Genomic DNA, 20,835 nt, shown 5'->3' on the forward strand with positions numbered 1-20,835 from the left:
CATAATTGAAGGACTACAAATCCACTTCGGGTTAGGTAGGAGGAATCCAGTTCTAAGACCCCAGTTCTTTTTCCAGATGTTCCCTCTGGTAGGCTATTTCTATATAATCTTCATTAAAACTGCCCCCAAAACTACTATCACATTTTTTTTTCCCCTCTATTCTTCCACTACACTATTCATTACATAGAAGTATGCCTAAATCAAGGATCTGGCTAAGAATCTCCCTTGCTGTCCTCTTTGGCGGCAGAGGAGTCCTGCTGTAATTAGTTTAGAGCTTGGTTTACATCTGTGTTTTAGGAAGAGCTGCTCCTTGAGGAGCCTGTCTCGCTCCCTACAAAGGCTCCAAGACCAGACCTCAACAGCGCACCTCAGATGCCCAAGCAAAATAAATCCTGCCCCTAATTTCTCATCTCGAAGAGAACGACCAGTAAAACTAAAACTATAAATGCTGTTACAACTTTTGTTCACGCTGTTTAAAGTGCACCCAGCACGACACCAATCGTGCCAGAGACATTTTCCTGGGACTTTTGGAGGGCAGAGTCACAGAGTGACAGTCAGGGTCAGTGAAAACACCGGCTGTGCAGGAAGGAGCAAGAAATCTGGCAGGACAAGGAGAGAGCCTCAGCAGCACGGACCACCCTCGCGGTGCTGGGCAGCTCGCAGCGCCGTGCTGCTGTCCCGCCTGCAAGGTGCACTGGTGGCTGAGGCTCCCGCTGCTCGCCCCGGGGCGGGAGCACTCCCTGTGCACTGCTCTCTGCCATTGCCACGGACGAGTCAGCTTCAGGTAAGTGCCAAAAAGGCCTTTAAATCTGTGCAGCTCACCACTGGACAACTAAATAAATTCAGCTTGCCCCTCACTGCGTAATAGCGGTCCCATTATATGGCAGCACTATTGGTCTCACACCCTACTCGTACTCTAAATGTCATTTCAGGTTTCGGTAGCGGCAGCTCTTAGCGCGGCTCACGCTCAAAGCAAGGCTCACCCCAGGCCCAGCTGCCACAGCCCCGGAGCAGCCGCTCTCGGGCCGGCGCTGCCGCATCCTGGGGCGCGGGGCACCCGCCCCCGCCCAGCCGCGCCTCCGCTGACAGCACAGGAGAGCTGCTCCCGTGCCCGCCCCGCCGGGATCCAGCTGCTGGAGCCAGGCCCGAGTGCGGAAACCGCTTTTTGTTCCTTTTTCCGTAGTTGGCTTTTGTTCCGTTTGTTTGTTTTCAGTGACCGAGCCCGCGCAGCGGCGCCTCCGTGCCGCGGGGCGGCGCTGCGGGCGGAGGCCGGCCCCGCTCTCTGCCCGCCGCCGCCCTCCCGGGGCTGACGTGTCGCGGCGCGATGGCGGCGGCCTGGGAGGAGATCCGGCGGCTGGCGGCCGATTTCCAGCGGGCGCAGTTCGCCGAGGTGGCCCACAGGTGAGCAGGGCGGCGCCGGCCCCGCCACCGAGCCTGCCTGCCGCTCCCCTTCCCCGCTCCGGCCTCCCCCCGCGGCCCCGGCCCGGGCCCCCCGCGGGGCCCAGCCAGGTACGGCCCCTCCGCAGGTCCCTGTGTCAGTGCCGGGAACCCCGCGGGCCCATCTGGGACCCCAGAGCGCGGACAGGCCCACGGAACCGACTGAGTGTGTAGTCACACCTAAGTTCGAGTTGCTCAAATCGTCACGGCACCAGAGCTCGGTTTCTTCCTTTATGTCTGCTTGACCAGTTGAGGTAGTTGCCCAGAATTTGCTGTTGTTAAAAATAAATCCGAAATGCGCAAAAGTAAAATAAAAACGCACAGAAGTATCAAAGACACGGATTCTGTAAGTACAGGCGTTCCTAAAATCCCCAGCAGGTGCGTTCTTACGACTGACAGGGCTGACAACTGCTCAGGAGGAGAGTAAAAGTTTTGGAGAGATGACTCACCTAAGTGAAGCCATATGGATGATTTGGTGGGTGATAAGCAGGATACAGACATTAGTTTCTTTGTCTGAAAAAGTATATTCGCAAAGAACCGCAAGTAATCTTCATTGTACTTCCTATGTTTAGCATATTTGAAACATCAATTTAAAGGTAATTTTAGCACGTACTTCCTTAGAATAACTGCTGGCTCCTTCTGCTGTTGATAGATTGTCAGAACGGAACTGTATAGAAATTGTCACAAAGCTGATAGCAGAAAAGCAGCTGGAAGTAGTGCACACACTCGATGGCAAGGAGTATGTCACTCCAGCACAGATTACTAAGGAGATCCACGATGAGCTTCATGTTTGTGGTGGTAAGTGTGGCATTTTCCTTCTTTGTTTGTATTTGGAAGTTAATTTTAAAGGCTACAGAAAGAAATTGAAAGTTTTCAGTACCCTTAATCTTTCAGAAAAAGCTTGCTTCCATTTGCTTCATCTACACAATAATTCATCTACTGCTATTTTATTTTCACTTCAGATCTGTGTCAAGCTTTTAGGTAAGCATATCAAGATATGTTACTTGGTTTATTTTCACACATGCAGAATTTCTGACATAAAATTTGTATAAAAATCCTTATTAAAGAAATTTGGCATTTTAATATAGTTAAGTACCTGGCCCAGATGTTTGGGCTTGTCTTGGAATTTCAAGGTCATTTTCCTTTCACACCACTAGTAATAATAATATTTGCAAATTATCGTTGACAGGTGTTTTATTTTACCCATGTAAAGAGCCACCTGTATTGGAAGATGTGACTTAGATATATAAGGAAGCAAGTACTCTTCAGACAGCTTTTTGTTGATGGCTTTAATGAGCAGGCAGTGTATTGTACTTTGAGTTATACTTAAGGATGAGTTTCACAATATCATAAGTTTAGAAAAATTAACTTCTTATTATGTTCATACAGATTAGCCATTTTCTCTCTGTTACCACAGGTATGCCTCAGTTCATGTTATGCCATTGTGTTTCATACCTGTGGGACAGCTTGAACTAAATTAAAATTTTCTGGGTTTTTTGTTAGTAGCATCATGCAAAGGTAGAAAGTTTTAACAATCTCTGGGTACTCATGGACTAGTTTAATTCGTCTACAGAAAAAGTAATTAAATATTGTGTGCACAATGAGCTGTACTATATTCTAAATCTGTTCAAATATGTTTCATGTACTAAAAGTGTATTTTAACTTTTCTTGAAGGTCGAGTTAACATTGTCGACTTACAACAGGTAACTTTAGTAATAAAAACTTTATACTTCTCTATTTTCTTCACCATTTGTATTGTGAGTATGCAGTTCATTAGTTATATTCCAGCTAAGTTATTTTTTTAAAACAGAACAAATTTTATGAAGAGCTGGTAGCTCATGTCAGGGTACTGCAGATTACTTAATGCATCAATTTATTGCTTTGTTGAAAACTCTCTGCTTAGTGATAATCTAGGACTTCTGAAATCGCCATTGATATATACAGTTTTTGTTTATGAACTCTTTCTTTGTAAACTAAGGAGGGCAGACAGAAAAGAAATATGTTGCCCATTTAAATTTAAAGCTGCAGGAGCATGCATAATTAGCTTTGCATGCCTCTTTGGATCTTCCCTCTTCCTTCATTATTCTCTTGTCTCCACTAGTCTTTGTCCTCCAGTAGTATTCCTTTGCAGCTAATTTTCCCTTCAGGCTTGAGCAAAATTACTTGGAAACAGAAAACCTTCATGAAAAGCAGTTTTCTATTTTCTGGTATTTTTTTATCACTTTCTGATTTTTTTTTTATTATATAGATTTCTTTTAACCTTGCCACAGTTGCAAAGAGAGTTTTTTTCCCTAAAGCATTGCTGCTTTATTCCAAAACACAGATAAGTGTGTGTGTATGCAATAGTAGAAAAAAGTAAAAGCATCTTTCCTCAAGGTATAGGAATGTGTAAGTAACATGTCAATGTTTGAGAATGATTTTCAATTTAAAGTTCTGATAAGAGGTGTTTTTTTTAGGTAATAAATGTGGACCTTCTACACATTGAAAACAGAGCTAATGACATAGTCAAATCTGAAAAAGGTATTCAGCTTGTTCTGGGACAGCTTATAAACGAGTGAGTACCTTCAGGAGCAATATGTATAATTCATGCTGTATTTATTTTTTAAAATGCAGACTAAATGTAGTGTCCAACCTTTGTTGCTTCTGAAGTGAAATACTTTTTTCTTGGCTGATTTGGTGGTGATCAGAGCTACTTTAGGCAAGTGAAGCCTATCTCAGCAAAGCATCCAGTGAATCCATGGTGTAAAGGCCTTACTGAACATTTGTGTTCACTGTCCTACATTCAAGGGCCTTCATTTCTTACCCAGTGTCTTTGTGTACAGCAGCCAGATCTCCTTTGCTCTCTGGCTTTGCTGTCTGCCTCAGCCACTGACAAACCTTTTCACCTCTTGTTTTACCTCACAAGCCTAAGATGTTTGAGCTAGTTATCTCATGGCTTTCAGCACACTAACAACCACTGGAGTAATACTCTTATGGGGTTGTCCTTTTGATTGATCAAGCTTCAGGATCTGGTCTTGTCAAAGAACATGAATTTCCTGGCTCTCTTGAAATTCTTAAGACCTGTCTTGCTTGCTCAAGCCATTTTCTAATTTTCATTGGCATGGTGTTTTCTCTTTCTTAAAATTTTCATACAAGTAGATAAATGGCCCATCTTAGTACTAGCTACCTGGTTCACAGGCTTTTTTAAAAAAAACAACACCCATTTTCACTTACACTGTTCTCCTTTATTCATTTAAAATAACTTTCAGTTTATTTTTGCAAAGATGCAACAGAAAGATGTATATTAAAATAGATCAGTTATTCAGTATGTGATCTTGAGGTTGACTTTGAATGTCACACTTAATGTGCTGTCTTGTCTTTTTCTTGTTTTTACGAAAGGAGTTATCTGGATCAATTAGCAGAAGAAATAAATGATAAACTACAGGAATCTGGGCAGGTGACAATATCGGAACTCTGCAAGGCATACGACCTTCCAGGAGACTTCCTGTTACAGGTGATGAAAGCCACCAACCTGGCAAATGCAGAATTGGTTGTGACCACCTTCTTTCTTTATCTTTGCAGCATCCATGGCTGTAAGTCACTGTTTTGTACAAAATCAGTGCTAATGTTATATCTTGGTTTGCAGATGCACAATGAAAACTATACTTCTGTTTTCTGCCAAGTTCTCTGTTGTTAGATACCCATATATGTTATGGAAGAAGGCATGCTTAGAAAAGCTCAATTCGTCTATTTACAGGCATTATCCAGGCGTTTGGGCAGAATTATTCATGGACAACTAGACCAGGAAAACCGTGGGGTGATTTTTACAGAAGCCTTTGTGTCCCGCCATCGAGCACGCATTCGTGGGCTCTTCACTGCAATTACTCGGTAAATTGCAATGGCTGCAACCACACATTAAAGTATTTTTGCTATAGGTCTTTATGGGCCAGATTCACTTGTGATGGAAAAAGAAAAGAAAATAAAAACCTATGGGTATATTCCCCTAACTGTAGTTCAGTTCCTGGGACCAACACTCAGTTAAGTGAGTGTTAGACTCACTTGTTAGAAATGGGGACCCCCTTTTGAAATGAGAACGAGGGACGTATAACAATATACAGTATGCAAAGTACTTTAGTGTTTTGGCTGAAGAAAATGACAATCTGTAGTTCTTTCACTTGTAGAATATCTATCCTCTTGTCGTTCCACTGCTCCCTAGTCGGTTACTTATTGATGAGGTTGCTACATGTGAATATAGACAAGTTTTTCTTATTAAATCAGTAAATTTCTGTGTCACCTTGTAGAAAAACTTAGCAGAGCAGAAGTTTTCTTACAATTATTTATCATAGCTTTGTCTTACAACTTCACAGTAATTCAAAATTAAAACTTTGTAAGCTATTTTAAACATTAGTGTAGCACCTTGAGGCTAAGATGCTACATAATTTTGTTAATCTAGAGTAACCTCTCTTATTTCTGGATTCTCCACATCACTTTCATGTCATTAATTTATATTGTTTTGTTTTTTCTTTTTTTCCAAGGCCTACACCTGTAAGTAGCTTGATCACTCGGTATGGATTTCAAGAGCACTTACTTTACTGTGAGTTTCATTCAGAATATTTCGTGTGTTTGTTAGGAAATCCATTCTTCATTGCTAGAAGTATGCTTTCAGAGAAGGGTTTTGGTATGTAGCCTTAATTCTGAAATACAGAACAGTGTGTTTTTCTTTAGCGTAGAAAGTATTAAACCCTTTGTCTGAAGGGATGTTCTCTCCATCCAAAGCAATGAAAACATTTGTTGACAAGATGCCTCTGGGGGCAGAATGATGCAAGAAGTACAGTACTTATTTATTCATCTCTTTCATTATTTGCCTTTAGCTACTAGCAGTTTTATCAGTGAAGCACACAAAAGGGAACAGATTTTATGTAGCCAAATGGCATTAACTGCTCAGGATTTTATTTACTGACTTTTTCTGTGATAATGGAGGCAAAGCTTTTGTTATACTCTTAGTTAAATGACTTCATATGCTGAGGGATAAAACATATCCTTAAACTCTTTGTTTTTATTTTCCACAGTTCCTTTTCTAAATAGAAATGCATAAAGATTCCCTATTCAGCTGCTGCAATCTTTAAGCACTACTTGTTTGTCGCTTTGTGTGCCCTCTCCTATCTCTCTAAAATGCTGCTTCAAGCATCGTTAGTCTTCTATGCTGGCTGACCAAGTGCTGCTGGTCTTTAAAATCCTTTAATAGTTTTCTATGTCTACTCATGAACCTTAATGCTTCTCTTGTTTGATTGGGTCTTTTTGCCTTTAGGGCATTGCTCACTTTAGCTCCACTGAGGTATCTCTCTGCTTACTCTGGTTCTCTGCCACAAGCTTATTCTAAAAATCAAAATCTTAGTACTTAAATAAAATCATATAAACATTCTGCTTCCACGTAATAAATTTAAAATTCCACTTATTTATTTTTTTAATATGCCATCCAGGTATTCATAGATTAAAGGGAAAGTCTGTTCAATTGCATTATAGTAATGTCTCAATACCCAGCAAATTTCAGTATTTGGTGACAGTCTGTTTCAGATAAGTCCTTCAAGTACATCATCATGCTTTGATCGTGTACTGTATTAATGTGAATTGAAGTTCAGCTGTTTTCCTAACACCAGTGATCATCACAATATGTATTTCTAGTACTTTCATGGGGGTCTTTAGTGAGTTTGTTCATCTTTTTCTTTAGTTTTTCTTACTGTTTCTTATTACCTCTGCAGTTTCTTAAGTTTCAAAGAGCTTTTTATCTTTTTGTTTACTGCCAGACCACATTTGATATTATTGTGTCCATTTGCTGAGATGCCATTTCAATTTCAGAAATTATGGAAACTTGAAAAGTGCCTTTTAATGATGTTACGTTTTTGCTTTTTATGTTTGTCACTATTAGCAATGTGTTTAAAAGTGGTCTTTGTCAGTTTTCTGTCTCTTCCAGAAAAAAAATCTAAGTTCAGTGTAATATTTGTATCATTTACAAACAGCTAATTATTTAATCAACACTTGGGTTTAGACAGGATAAACATTATTCTTTGGTTTTGTCTCATAGATGTGCTGCTATTTATCTTAAGCTTGCATAAAGTCATGATAAAAAGTAGTTTTAGAAATGAGAAACTCTTTCACTTAAAACACTCATTACAAAGCATAATGAAATCACAGATGTTCTTCATTTCTAAGCATTATGTTACTGGTGTGGGACAGACATAGAGGGACACTTACCGTCTTTGCCAGACTGTGACAGAGACCTAATAGGACACTACAGACTACTTGGTCACCTTTAAAAATAAGTGTGACTTTATGGTCGTTCTACAGAGGTCCTGTTGTTTTAAAACAAAATACTGTCCAGATATAATTGTAGCAGGGTCTGTGAAATCTCTGAGAGTACTCCTTTGCCCTGGAGTTTTAGAACTGACACTTGCTAAATACAGAATTTAATTGATACCTTCATTTTACTTCTTTTCTTCTGACATCTTCATTCCCTAAAGACTTTGGTCCATTAATAGATTTTCAGCCAATTTTGTGGAGCTGTAGTGAAGTCTAATTCTTTTTCCTAAAAACTTTGAATAAAACAAGTTTAAATTTTAACAGAGAACCAATCTATATTTTATGACAATTGCTTAAGAGGAATAGGCACACTGACTCTATTTTCTATGGTAACTAAAATATTAGGAAGTATAAAAATCTAATTTTATTTCCAGAATTGGTCTTATAAGCTCCATTTTATTCAGTGTAACTGAACCATGGCAGAAAATGATTTCTGGCTCTTGTCTTAAATTTCATAAAGATCTATCTTGTTTAAATCAGTTTCTCTTTCTTCTGCATTTTTTCAGTGTAAGTATTGTTCAGCTTTGCTAGTGGCAGTTGTGTTCAATAGCTGCTAGCTTATAGAGGCTCATCTTCACTATGGGCATATCTGACAAAAACTATCATGATTTAATATGCACTGTTTCTTCTGGAACGGGGTTTTCAGGTAAACTTTCCTGCATAAGTGAGCTAAACCTCTGTGTGTTGTACTAAGCATGTTGTAGTGTTGGCTGCTGCTCATATTTAATGAGGAAGAGGACTTGCTATGTGATACCATTTAATGTTTTGTTCCAGAGTAAAATCTGTCTTTTAATGAAATAGAAAAGAACATAAACTGAGTGTAAAAATAGCCATCTGGCAAAGCTCTAGAATTCAGCAGAGTTGGCAGTTGATGTCATTGATTTTTTTAAATACATCTCTTGTATGACAAAAAGGCAGAAGCAGAACATAGGAGGCAAATCAGATATTCCTGTGCAACTTTAATGGATTTTAAAAATCTTATTTAGCACTGAGAAGTGCTTAGTACTTTGGTACTACCAGTTACCAATATGTTCTTTGTCAGCAGTATTTGTACCTTCTCAAAGGTTATTATTGACAAATGTGTTACGCAATTTAGATAATGACTTTTCATGTAATTTTAGTATGTTCAGATCTCTCTTTTTTCCATCTTGGTTGACATGCAAGAGGTGAATTCAAAGAGAAAATTTTTAATAAAATGCTAATATATTCTACTCTTCTGGCTAGAGAAAGATTCTTCTATGTCTGCATTTTTAAATTACAAGCTAAAACTGGCCAGATATATGTTCAATAAAAAACATTTTGATCCTGCCCTTTCGGCTCACTCTTTGGAAACATTGTTTGATTTCCAGAGCTTTCCTGAAGAAATTCTCGTAAATGTTAAAAATAATTGATAGAGCTCAGCATTCTTTCACTAGAAGCACGAATTGGTGGGAAGAAAGAAGAAACAAACCAGGGAAAATAATTACTATCTTTTGATTAATGGATATACTGACTTAGGAAATGTCTCTTCATGTATTTTCCTCTTGTAGCTTTGCTAGAAGAACTTGTTAACGCTGGTCGTCTGAAAGGCACCGTGGTTGGTGGGAGACAGGATAAGGCTGTGTTTGTTCCAGACATCTATTCCAGGACACAGAACAACTGGGTGGATTCCTTTTTCAAGCAGAATGGTTACTTAGGTAATTAATCTATATTCTTACAGATAAAATAGCTTTCTAAAACTAGTTTAGGTAATTGGTCTTATCTTAATCTAGTTAGTGCTTAGAGTGAAGCCTCATAAGGATAAGTGGAAATCAATACAGTGGCTGATAGTCCTTTGCTAAAAGACCATCTTGATCATAATGATGTGTGTTACTGTATCACAATGAGCTGTATCTCAGCAGAGGGAGCTGTACTGCTAAACAGTTGCTACTCCTCGAAAACGGGTTACAAATGCTACTTCTATTACTGCTCTGAAAACACTTATTAGCCTGCTCATTGTAGAGTTTTCAGATCATCGTGGATGGAGTTTCAGGCTGGATGTCCTGATTACAACCAGACTTTGGCTGCTAATAGTCCAAACGTGCAGTACTCAGGAAGAATTTTTTTCCACAATGGTGTTTGTAGAACTGGAGTGAGTAGCACTAGTGTCCTGATTTGAATCCAAACAATTCTATCTAACTTCAAGCTGATGCTGGATGATGGTGTTTTAAAGTGGGAAAATGTGGATCTGAATAAAGAAAGGAATGTACCCTTATGGTCCCAAGGGGTCAGTCCCTAAGTAGCAGTTGCTCTTGGAGATTGGAAAGGTTTGCCATAACTTACAGTGATAGTATTAAGTGTTCCTGTAATACTGCTTGACTGATGGAGTATGTGTCAGTCGTTGAATGTTTTCCACACTAGAACGGCTAAATAGTTGAAAACAAAGCACTTGGACACTGCATGTATTGTAAATATTGTTTGTGCTATATTAGAATACTTTGGAAAGGTATGACTGCAAATATAAACTTAATGGTATAAGAATCTGAAAAAAAACGGTTTTCTAAATTCAGACCAAAGTCATGTCCATGATTTAATTTTCATACTTCTATTAACAACATTTAGATGTAGCTTGTACTGAGCTAAGTTTTAGGTCAGCATTAGCTTAAGGCTGCATTTACTTGTATAAAAACTATGTGTAACTCTTCATTTCCTGCTTTCAACATAAAGTCATCACATAAGATCTTGTCTGTATATGAAGGAACTAAATTTTAACAGACATCTAACTATTTTATAGAATTTGATGCATTGTATAGACTTGGCATCCCTGACCCAGCAGGCTACATTAAAAAAAGATACAAGTCCGCACAACTCTTATTTCTGCGAGCAGCTTGTGTTGGTCAAGAAATTGTGGATCAAGTTGAAGCCTCTGTGGAGGAAGCCATCAGCTCTGGAAACTGGATAGATGTAGCAGTAAGCAATCCTTTCAGTTGTTGCTGGATTTATTTATTTTTTCTTATTTTTGTGTCAAATGATACTTTATTGAAACTACACATATGTATAATGTGTTTGGTCTGTAGCTGTTGAGCTTCAGTTTGAAGAAGTTGCCATGCATTTGCCCAGAGGTAATACATATTTCTAGAGCAATGTTGATTTGTGATGCTAGAATATTTAAAACAGTGTGTACTCTTAAATTACTACCTTTATTTGAAAAATGCAGTGTTTTCTAAATAGTTATCAGGTGTCAAATGGCACATCTGTATTCTGTTTATCCACATACAAGATTATTGTACGTTGATTTTCTTTACCCTAGACTCTTCTGCCCAGCTCATTGTCAGTGGAAGATGTTGGGATTTTGCTTCAGCAAGTGATGAGATCTTTAAAAAAAAGCTCTTCAGGTTTAGTCTTCAGTGACACCATTGCAGTCAGTGAGAAATTTCTAAGCACCTGTGCTGACCTCTTTTCTGATCTGATGCAACAGAAAGCTGAAAAGGTACAGTAGGTTTTTTTATTGGTCAAGATGCAGTTCACGTTGAGTGTTGGGGTAAAGCTGATGTGACTTTCTAGTCGCTGTTACCACTTCTGTACATCTCATCTGAAATTCAACTGGAGAAAAAGCAAAACAAATTAACAACAGGTTTCTATATTTAATGGGTGTGATTTAATGTACATTCTGGTGCACTCAGGAAGCACAGTCACACTAACAGTTTTTCTCTTCATGTGTTGCACTTGGAAAACATGTTGATTGATTAGTGCGCTTGAAAATGGCAAATGGCTTAAAATGTTTCTGTATGTTTCTTCCATTGCTATGTGTGTCTTTTTGCTATGAAGTGCATGTTCTTCATTTTAGGAAATCAAAAACAACCCTGTTAATTTAATCACTGAAGAAGATTTAAAACAGGCTTCTTGTTTAGAGAACTCATATGCTAATAAAAAAGACAAAAAGGATGAACGAAGAAAGAAAGCAACAGGTAAAACATCAATATATAGCTTAAGCAAAAAACAAACAACAAACTTGTTTTGTCTTGGACATACTCAATATAAAGTTAGTATATTTTGTAATCTATCAAATGCTTCCAGTCCATTGCTTAAGATATTTAAGAAATAATCCAACCACTTACCTTTATACTGTGGGTGTGGATACATCTCAGCTATGCCCATGAGAACTAATTTCAGACTTAGAAATGCAGAGGTAGTACCATAAAGGTCTCTTGAGTTAGTTCAACACAAGGTAACTTTTTAGAAGCAAGGAATCCTGTGTCCATTTATTATTTTATACAGTGTGATCACATAAGACTGAATAAAACCAGTATTACCTCAGGGACCTCTGTGCCATGTTTTATTACACAGTATAGATAACACTTTTAGTCTCCAATTTTCAGGGATCCAGGAAAATTAATATATTTCTTATTATTAGTCTTGAGATGTTGAGTCCAAAATAACTTTGTCTAAATTGGGAATGATTTTTTGAGGTTTTTTTTGAAGAATACTTGACATCTTTTCTGGGAAAACCATGCCATAGAATTTTCTGTTGTTTGCACGTGTAACAGTTACTTGGAGATTAAGTCACCCCAAAACAACAGTTTACTTTGAGGTATATCCTGGATTAAATTAATCTCAAACCTTACTCCATTTGTATGGTGACTGTTTGGAATAGATTTCAATTGAAGGAAGAATAAAAATGTGGGGGTTTAACCCTTTGAAATTCTTCTGACTTTTAAAACAGTATTCAGTCTGAAGACTGCATTTTGAGTCCCAAAAACTTTATGTTGCTCTTGTGTTTCTACAACACAGCTGAGAAATCTGTTGAACTCACGTGCAGCGTGTTACTGTGCTACTGAAAGTAAGAGAATTAGAGCACAGATGCATCTGACTTAATTCAGTATACTCATCTGCAAAATAGAACATTCTACTCTTAAAAAAAAAGTATGAGTAGACCTGAGTTGACATGGAAATTAAATTTATTCTTGCCAGAAGAGATGGCAGATTTTTCTAGGCCATAGCTGAGGTAGAGAAACTTGAACTTCAATTGAACTGTCAGAATGACTTCGGTTTCCAGCCCTCTGAGGAGTGAGACTCTACTGAGCCTGTACTACGTGTCTAGACAAATTCCTGTCCACAGGTAACATGCTAACACCATCAGGAAGCACTACCCTGAAATGTTTTATTATGGACTGTAAATGTACATTACCTAAAAACACCCCAACATAACAGGTTTATGTAACTGTAGTGCAGTCACATTTCAAATAAGCTTGTGAAAAGCCCCAATTTTGCAGTTAGCTTTATAAGTAGTAGCATCTTGTCTTTGTATTTCCTTTTCTTAAACAATAGTAGTTACATAATGTAGTTACTTGAAATCTTGGACCATATTTAAATGGAAAAATGCCTACTTTCTTAAGGCATAGTGCATGTAAGGCACCGTGGTGTTTAAATTTCTTCCAAGTGAAAAAATAACAGAAGAGGCTATGAAAAAGGGAACAATGACCAGAACAGCTTGCCTTGTGGAGAGGGACTGTATAGCAAATTGAGGTTCTGTCTGCAGTTGAATACATTGATTGCAGGACTTCTGAACAAAGTAATTTGTTATGTGTGTGTCAGAACTGGAGCATCCCGTTGCTCTGTAGTCATCTAGGAAAAGTCAAAAAAGATTGCATGCTCTAGTTAATTGAATGCGTGCTTCCAAGAATATTTTGGATAAATGCTTATAGTGTAGGATTCTTTCTCTGAAAATTAACAAAGTTACATTGTCTAAAATATTTTTGACAAGCTCAGTTATTTAGCATCATTGAATAAAAATGCTAAGTGCTTACTAAGATGCTATTTTCAACCAACAGAAAATCCCCCGATACATCATCTGTTTTTAGCTGAAGAAAGACGCTGGTCTTCTTTTTTTTTTTTTTTTTTAATTACATGTGCATTTGATATTAGTGGCCATGTTTATTAATGACATTAGCTTAAACAAAGCTTTGCCTCAGTTGCTTTTTTTTCTTAAGAATGAAACTTAAAGCCCTAAGATTCTGGAATATGTTTTCTAGGTTGTATTTAGAATCAGGTTGTGGTTTTCAATCCAGCATTAACAAGTAACACAGATAAATTACCATGGTATTGTAAACTTTTTAAGTGCTACAGCTTTCCTGTGTACTAAGCAAGTAATTCCCCACCAGAGGGCAGTGGAAGCGTGAGAGGAGGAGGCGGTGGGAATGCCAGAGAAATAAAGATTAAGAAAACCAAGAAGAAAGGCAGAAAGGATGCTGACAGCGATGAAGAGTCACAAGGGACTGCCACAGGTTTGTCATTTTATTTTAGGAACTATCTATTCATATCTATTCAACATGGTTTTACTAATTGCTTTTTTTCTACACGTCTGTTCTTCCCCCACTGTTTAGGTAAAATCAGGTAAAATGTCAAACAAGATAGGAATACTGTTTAGTTAAAATTGTGTCAATGGATATGATGTTGCTATTTAAATTAAATGGACATTACATGTTCACTGAAAAGTATAGCTTAGTCTTTAAAAAAGAAATATAAGTCAAGGAAATAATACTATTTTATATTTATTCTTTTATTTTATGTTGGAAATGCCTTAGACTTCGGGGTGAATGTTACACTTGATTTTGTAACACCTGCTGCATAGCGTATGATAAATGAATGGTCTAAATTAACAAATCGTAGCAATCAAGCAGTTTTTCTTCATAGGGATAAAATATACAGTCAAAACTAATGTTTTGATAGTTTTAATATCACTTCTTATTGGTCCCTATTTTCTCTACCTTCACTATTACAAGGAGCATGAATGGCTTGCTAAGAAGAAAAGCCAACGTTGTTAGATTTAGAGCAAACAGTAGTTGCGAATGAAGCCATTGTGTTCTTTCATTCGATGGAGAACCAGAGATGTGTGCTTCCATTTATACATAGTGTCCAGACTTTCAATACTGACTGAACAATACTTTTAAACATGATATTTGAAGTGTGAAGTACAGTATAGTAATTGTGTTTGATACTGCTCTCAGAGTACTATAATTCACATATAAATGGAATTATTTTTCAGCACTGCTCAGTTACTGAGTAAAACAGTGTTCAATCACTTTTTTTTTCATGTAGGCTTTCTGTTTTACCCTTATTGCTGCTTGTATTGCTGTATTATAATAAATAGCTATAACCACAATCTGAAGGTAAAATCAGATGAAAGCATTCAAATGTAAATAAGATCCTTTTTAAAACCTGATTTGACCTCACTTTTCACTTGTTTATAATAACCTTGTATGTTCATTACTACTGTGGCACAACGAGGAACATCATTGGTGTCCGTACATTCAGTTACTTTATGTGCAGAATAAGCCTGTTTTAAGGTGCATCTGGAACATGTCCTTTTCTGCTTCTCTGTCATCATTCTGATCTCATACTTATATGTAAAAACTGAATTCTACAGCACCCGGGAAAACTTCATGTTTTGTGCAAAACCGAAATACAGATGCACTAAATCATATGCATATAAGTTGATTTTATTACTGGAACACCTTGTCTGGTTTAATTTATCATGTTTCAGATTTTATACTGTAACCTCAAGTTTAGGATATTGTGTTACATGATTGTGTGCCTTACTAAATGGAGTTTAAAAAAATAAAAGCACCAACCTTGTGAAATCGTTCAAGTAGGAACACTATTCAGTTTTAAAATCTATTTGGTCTTAGTGACATTATGTTTCCTGAACTACTGGGCCAAGCAGTCTGAAGAAAACTCTCACCAAAAATGCATATCCTCATACACTACTTAAGTTGTCTATTACAGAAACTACTAAGTGATCAAAAGGGAAATTTTGTCAGTTTTTCATATGTGTAAAATTCAACTGTCATGTGTAATCATCCCTTTTTTTCCACTGTTGATAATGCATTTCTTCTGTGGTGTTCGGACTTTGACATTTTCCAGTGTCTCATGCCACAGAGTAATTGCAGCAATACTTAATGGAATGTTTTCTCAGTGAGTGTTGTTCATGGCCGCTACAGGTAGGAGTAAGAAGCTGGAGTTCCCTTTCATGTCACAAGAGGAAATTGAGGATGTTTTAAAGACCCGCATGCAGGATTGCCCTGAAGAGCTTATTACAGAAATTGCTGAACATCTAAGAAGGTAATTTCAGTAATTCAGCTGGAGTTAGAAAATCTGTGATTCACTTCAGTTGAACCTATGCTTCAGTCTGTTTTCTTGATTAGAAAAAAGTGCTTTGTTGATAGAACTGAACCACAATATTCTTTTTCTGTACAGCTCCATGTTACACCTGTCTTACATATTAGAAAGCTGTGCTGGCACAGTAATGTGCTTCTGTTTACTATGGTCCTGAAAGCTTATTTTCAGCTTCATGGGTGTATTTCACTCCCTTACACTGATCCATGCTGGGGTTTCACCAGTCTCATCTTCTAGACAGTCTTTGGTATATGTTCATGTTTCCTGGTGTCTGTGTCTCCGCTGGTACCCATGAGAACTGGGTAGTAAGTTATGTCAGCAAACTGAGCTATGCAAAGATGAGTAACTTCTTTTAAAAGATGTTCCATACCAGAGAGGATGTGAATATGTATGTTCAGAGCAACAGGAACATAATAAGACTGCAATAGCCAAGCTCGAATAAACTTGGAGTGCAATAGTAACTGCATCTTTAGAAATTTGTTCAGAGACCCCTGAAAGTTTGTGAATAGTATTGCTTCTGAAAATCCTTTGTCTTTCACCTTGTTCCCACTGAGGATGTTATACACGTACTGTAACATTAGTACATCTGCCATTAAGTAAATTTTAATTTCCTTGTGGGTTTTTTTTTTCTGATTCCCATTATTTGCTTTTTGTTTATCTTGCCATTCTATAACATTCATGTCCCAGTCATTTACTACATAATGAGGTAGTTTTCTCTATTGTTGATATCTTTGGAAAAACCTTGTTGAGTTTCACACTTTGCTCAATGTTTTCTCCCTTCTACTTTCCTGTTCTAAGACCTTTGACAAAAACTTACCAGGAAGTTGTGCGTTCTGTTTTTACGTCTTCAACATCTTCCTCTGGAGCTAACAGAAGACAGGCTATGAAGGACTTGCAGGAGGAATTCTCAAATTTGTACAACAACATTCGGTTATTTGAAAAGGGAACAAAGCATTTCACAGGTACAAAATATATACTTTGAAAAATGAATATGCTCCTTCAAGGGTGTTAAATTTATTCCAGAATCTACATTAAAGATTAGACAGGAGCAAGAGTTTAAAAAGGAAAATCTAAAAAAAAACTTGTGATGTGTTTACTATGCCTAACACTGCCCTTATGCTGAAGTCCATTACTTTGCACAGTTATTGAAATACATTCGCATTATTTCATATCCATATTCTATCTTATGTCAAGATAACTCTGTTCTTGTCTTTCTTTCCCAACTATTTGCATTCCTTCCAATTTTTCACTGTCTAGGTAAAAAAAAAAGAAAAAATTAGTAAGATCACTTTATTCTGTCAGCTGTGCCACTAATGAAAGAATTGAATACCACTTGTTTCTAAGAAACTGCTGTTTAAATCTCATGGGTTTGATACTGAACATAGCTGCTGCTTGAGGAGAGTCTGTGAGAAAGTGGTAGATTAGTTTTGCAGGGGGATACTTTGCAAGGCATGACAGAAAAGTTAGCATTAGGAAAATACTGTAGACATTTCCAAGATTCTCTGCTGTATTCAGCTTTCTTTTAGAATTTTCCCTGTGTAAAACTTCTAGCAGAAGGAAACGCTAGCAAAACAGCCTGATACTCCTGTATTTTGGAATCTATGGAATTATTTCCCATTAGCCTTTGTTCTTGGACATGTATTCTGTAGCTTCTTTTTTTTTTTTAAATTCCAGTATTTCAGTCTTAAAGTCACATGCCTGTTCTTCTGTTTAACTCCTTGTCCTGGAGAATTTTCCTTTGCATGCTTTTGACTTGATCAATAGCAGTGGTTCAGGAGGATTGACTGTGCAAGGGCTAGTTAGTTTACTGCTTATACAGATACACCCTTGAAATACTAGCAACTCATTAAAATGTTCTTACAGAATGGAAAGCTTACATTTTTCACTGAAGAATGTTCCACAAGAATGTTACAGCAAACAAGGAATGTTAACTTCAAGTATCCAGATAACTTTCTCATACTACTCATGGTTAATGGAGTCTCCAGTTTAGAAAGTGCTATGATAATATCATAGGAATCAGATACCTGTAATAAGTGGCTTTAATCACTTACTTCTTTTAACAGATGATACTCAGACTAACCTTGCCAAACACTTGTTGAAGACCCTGTGTACAGACATTACAAATCTGGTTTTCAACTTCCTGGCATCTGAGTCAATGATGACAACAGAAAATTACTCTACGATCACAAGTGAGGTACAGCTATAACAGTTCCTTTCTAACAGTCTCAAGTAGATCAGTAATGTTTGTGCAATAAGTAATTGCTTCAGTTGAAATATGCCTAATCTAAAAAGATAATTAATATTACAGATTATTTCTATTCTTGTCCCATACAGGGCAGAATCAAGATTTTAGGTAAACTGCCAGAAGATACCAAAGGTCCTTTAACTAAACTGCATACTTCTCTGAATGGCAAGGTAAAGTGAATCCAAGTTCAGATTTTCTGTTCTGCTGATACAATTCTAATAAATAGCTGGCACACACAGTGTAGTACATAACTGCTGCTGCCGCCATGAAGAATGAAGGTAAAAGAATCTTTTGAATTCATGTAAGGCAGTGAGAGAGAGTGTGTTTTCATGTCTGTGAATTTTCAGAGATGAAAAGCTGATCTTGCATTTTGATACTGATAGTCACCTCTGGCTCTTTGCTGCCTGATGGAATCCAGTGTGCCTTTCATGGGCAGGTGAGAAGAGTGCAAACTGAGGGAGAACCTCCAGTGTAAAGTGGTTGATGTTTCTTGTATTTTTTTCCCACAGTTCTTGATTGTTCTCCCATGTATTTTTTAACTAGTAAAATTACGGATATTTTGAAAAAAAACTAAACGTTCAGATTATGGCAGTGTAGACACAAGGAGAGTTATTTATTAATTCTTTTATGCAAAAAGCCATAGTGAGGTGTTTCTTAATAAAATATGTATCTGTAAATAATTCTAGAACATGTATTCATTTTTTAATTTCATTTCCAAGACAAATGAATTGCAATTTGAGTTATTATTTAAGTATATGAACCGTTGTAAGATGAACAAAGGTAATTTCTACTAAATACATGTTACTTTCTCTTTTTTCTATAGTTTATTTCAAGAGTATTCACAGTCATCTTTTGTGTGATTAATTGTGAACAGTAGTTAAACTTTTTTATAATCTGCTAACACAGGTTAAATATTTATATTGTTTTTAATAGAGTATAGAAGATTTTCTTTTGTGCCTTGATTCTGCAGTGGATATTTGTGGTATTATGGTGAAAAAAGGAGACAAAAAGAAGGAAAGGTACTTTAATTTTATTTATCCCATGAAATGTAGCTATATTGCTAAATCTGAATGGTTAGTATGGGAGCAGTCACACTGACTGTGTAAGTAAGAGGCAGTCCTGCTTCCGAACTCCTTAACTGAAAAATAGTAAGTCAAGCAGTCCTGAATCCATGGGAGAAGGAAGAGAGGAGAATTCACATTTAGCTAATTTTCTTGACTCACTACTGTCTGCAGTATAGTGTATAAATTCTCTAGGGGTCTTTCAAAATCTGAACTATGCCAGTGATAGCACTTTTTAATTATTCTTGAATTTCATATAAATAAATGGTCTATTAGAGGAGAAAATTAAAATTAATTGATGTTAGGTAAGTTTTTAGCATCTGTGGTCAACTACTATATCATAGAATCATATTTTTGTTTAATATCTTCTTGTTGCTTAGGCAAGTCCTGTTTCAGCATAGACAAGCTCTGATTGAACAGCTCAAAGTCACAGAAGATCCAGCTCTTGTTCTGCACCTGACATCAGTATTGTTATTTCAGTTTTCAACTCACTGTATGCTTCATGCACCAGGAAGATCAGTACCACAGATCATTAATTTCCTAAGTGGCAAGATCCCAGAGGTATCCTTTTCTAGCTTTTTAAGGGGAAATTACCTTTTTTCTATGACAGAACATGAAAGTTTTGCCTTACACTATTTCTGCTGCATAAACCTGACACTGTTGGGTTTCATATCTAAATATTACTTTATGTACAGAACATACAATTCCTCTGATCTGTATTGTATGTCAGATCTATCATTTCAGGGATCTGTCACCAAAATTTCTTTTAGAAAATTAAAAATGAATCTGTTACTAGTCCTTTGCCTTTATCCATGGAGACAGCCCTGTTTTGGGCGATGTTACAATTCTTACAACTGAACGTTTTTACAATCTCTTTCCTCTGAGCCAGAGCATCGTTTCTTTTTAAACTTTTCTAATGCAGCTTTAAAGAAAGATGTACCTCTTCAAGAGCAAATACTGAAATTCTGTATTTTATACTGCCAGAACTAGTGCAGTTTACTAACTGCATTGTTTTTATGCTTCAGTGGTTAATTGTCCTGTTTTTCAGCATGGATGCACATTCAGTTTTCTGCTGCTTGGACGATCTCTCAGAATTTAGGTTGTCAAATACTTTGTTGGAAATATATTCCTGTATCACTAACTCTCTTTATCCAAGAATGGGAGAATGCTTTTTAAAAAATTAAATCTTTAATTATAGGTCTGTCTACCTTCTCTGTAACATTGACATTGCCTGGTTTTGTTCCCATTTTTTGCTCTCAGGATCAGCATTTGCTGTTAGTCAAATACCACGGATTAGTGGTGAAACAGTTGATGAGCCAGACTAAGAAAACTGAACACGGAGACAGTGACACAAAAGATAACATGGAAGAGGAGGAAGGAGCAGAAAGCATTCGAAAAGAGCTCCAGGAAATCACTACCTCTATCAAAGATCTTGTTCTCAGACCTAGAAAGTTTTCTGGAACAGAGGAATAAAACTATTCTTCAGCGCATCCAACTCCATGATAGAGTCAGATTTTATTTTCTTTTATGCTGAAAAAAAGAGACTGCAGAAAGTGCTTGACAAACTTTAAAATTTGGCTTGTAGTAATTTGCAAATCACAGCCAGGGAACACAGTTGCTGGG

At 37.1% G+C, this 20,835-nt stretch overlaps 1 protein-coding gene across 1 annotated transcript; it reads left to right on the forward strand.

Annotated features, from left to right (window-relative positions):
• Positions 1 to 1,283: 1,283 nt before the first annotated feature.
• On the forward strand, positions 1,284 to 20,712 carry UFL1 (UFM1 specific ligase 1). Its single transcript, XM_042016222.1, has 19 exons — positions 1,284 to 1,401; positions 2,090 to 2,235; positions 3,112 to 3,140; positions 3,894 to 3,991; positions 4,816 to 4,930; positions 5,174 to 5,304; positions 5,952 to 6,010; positions 9,303 to 9,449; positions 10,526 to 10,701; positions 11,042 to 11,221; positions 11,579 to 11,699; positions 13,893 to 14,015; positions 15,732 to 15,852; positions 16,705 to 16,868; positions 17,970 to 18,100; positions 18,241 to 18,321; positions 19,085 to 19,170; positions 19,593 to 19,773; positions 20,473 to 20,712. Exons 1-19 carry the CDS (start codon positions 1,325 to 1,327, stop codon positions 20,683 to 20,685), a joined length of 2,379 nt encoding a protein of 792 aa, XP_041872156.1. The 5' UTR covers positions 1,284 to 1,324; the 3' UTR covers positions 20,686 to 20,712.
• The last annotated feature ends 123 nt before the right edge of the window (positions 20,713 to 20,835 follow it).

This window comes from Corvus kubaryi, unplaced genomic scaffold, assembly GCF_017639235.1.
Source record: "Corvus kubaryi isolate FWS band 111438036 unplaced genomic scaffold, C.kubaryi_AGA036_p1.0 split3-73, whole genome shotgun sequence".
NCBI lineage: Eukaryota > Metazoa > Chordata > Aves > Passeriformes > Corvidae > Corvus > Corvus kubaryi.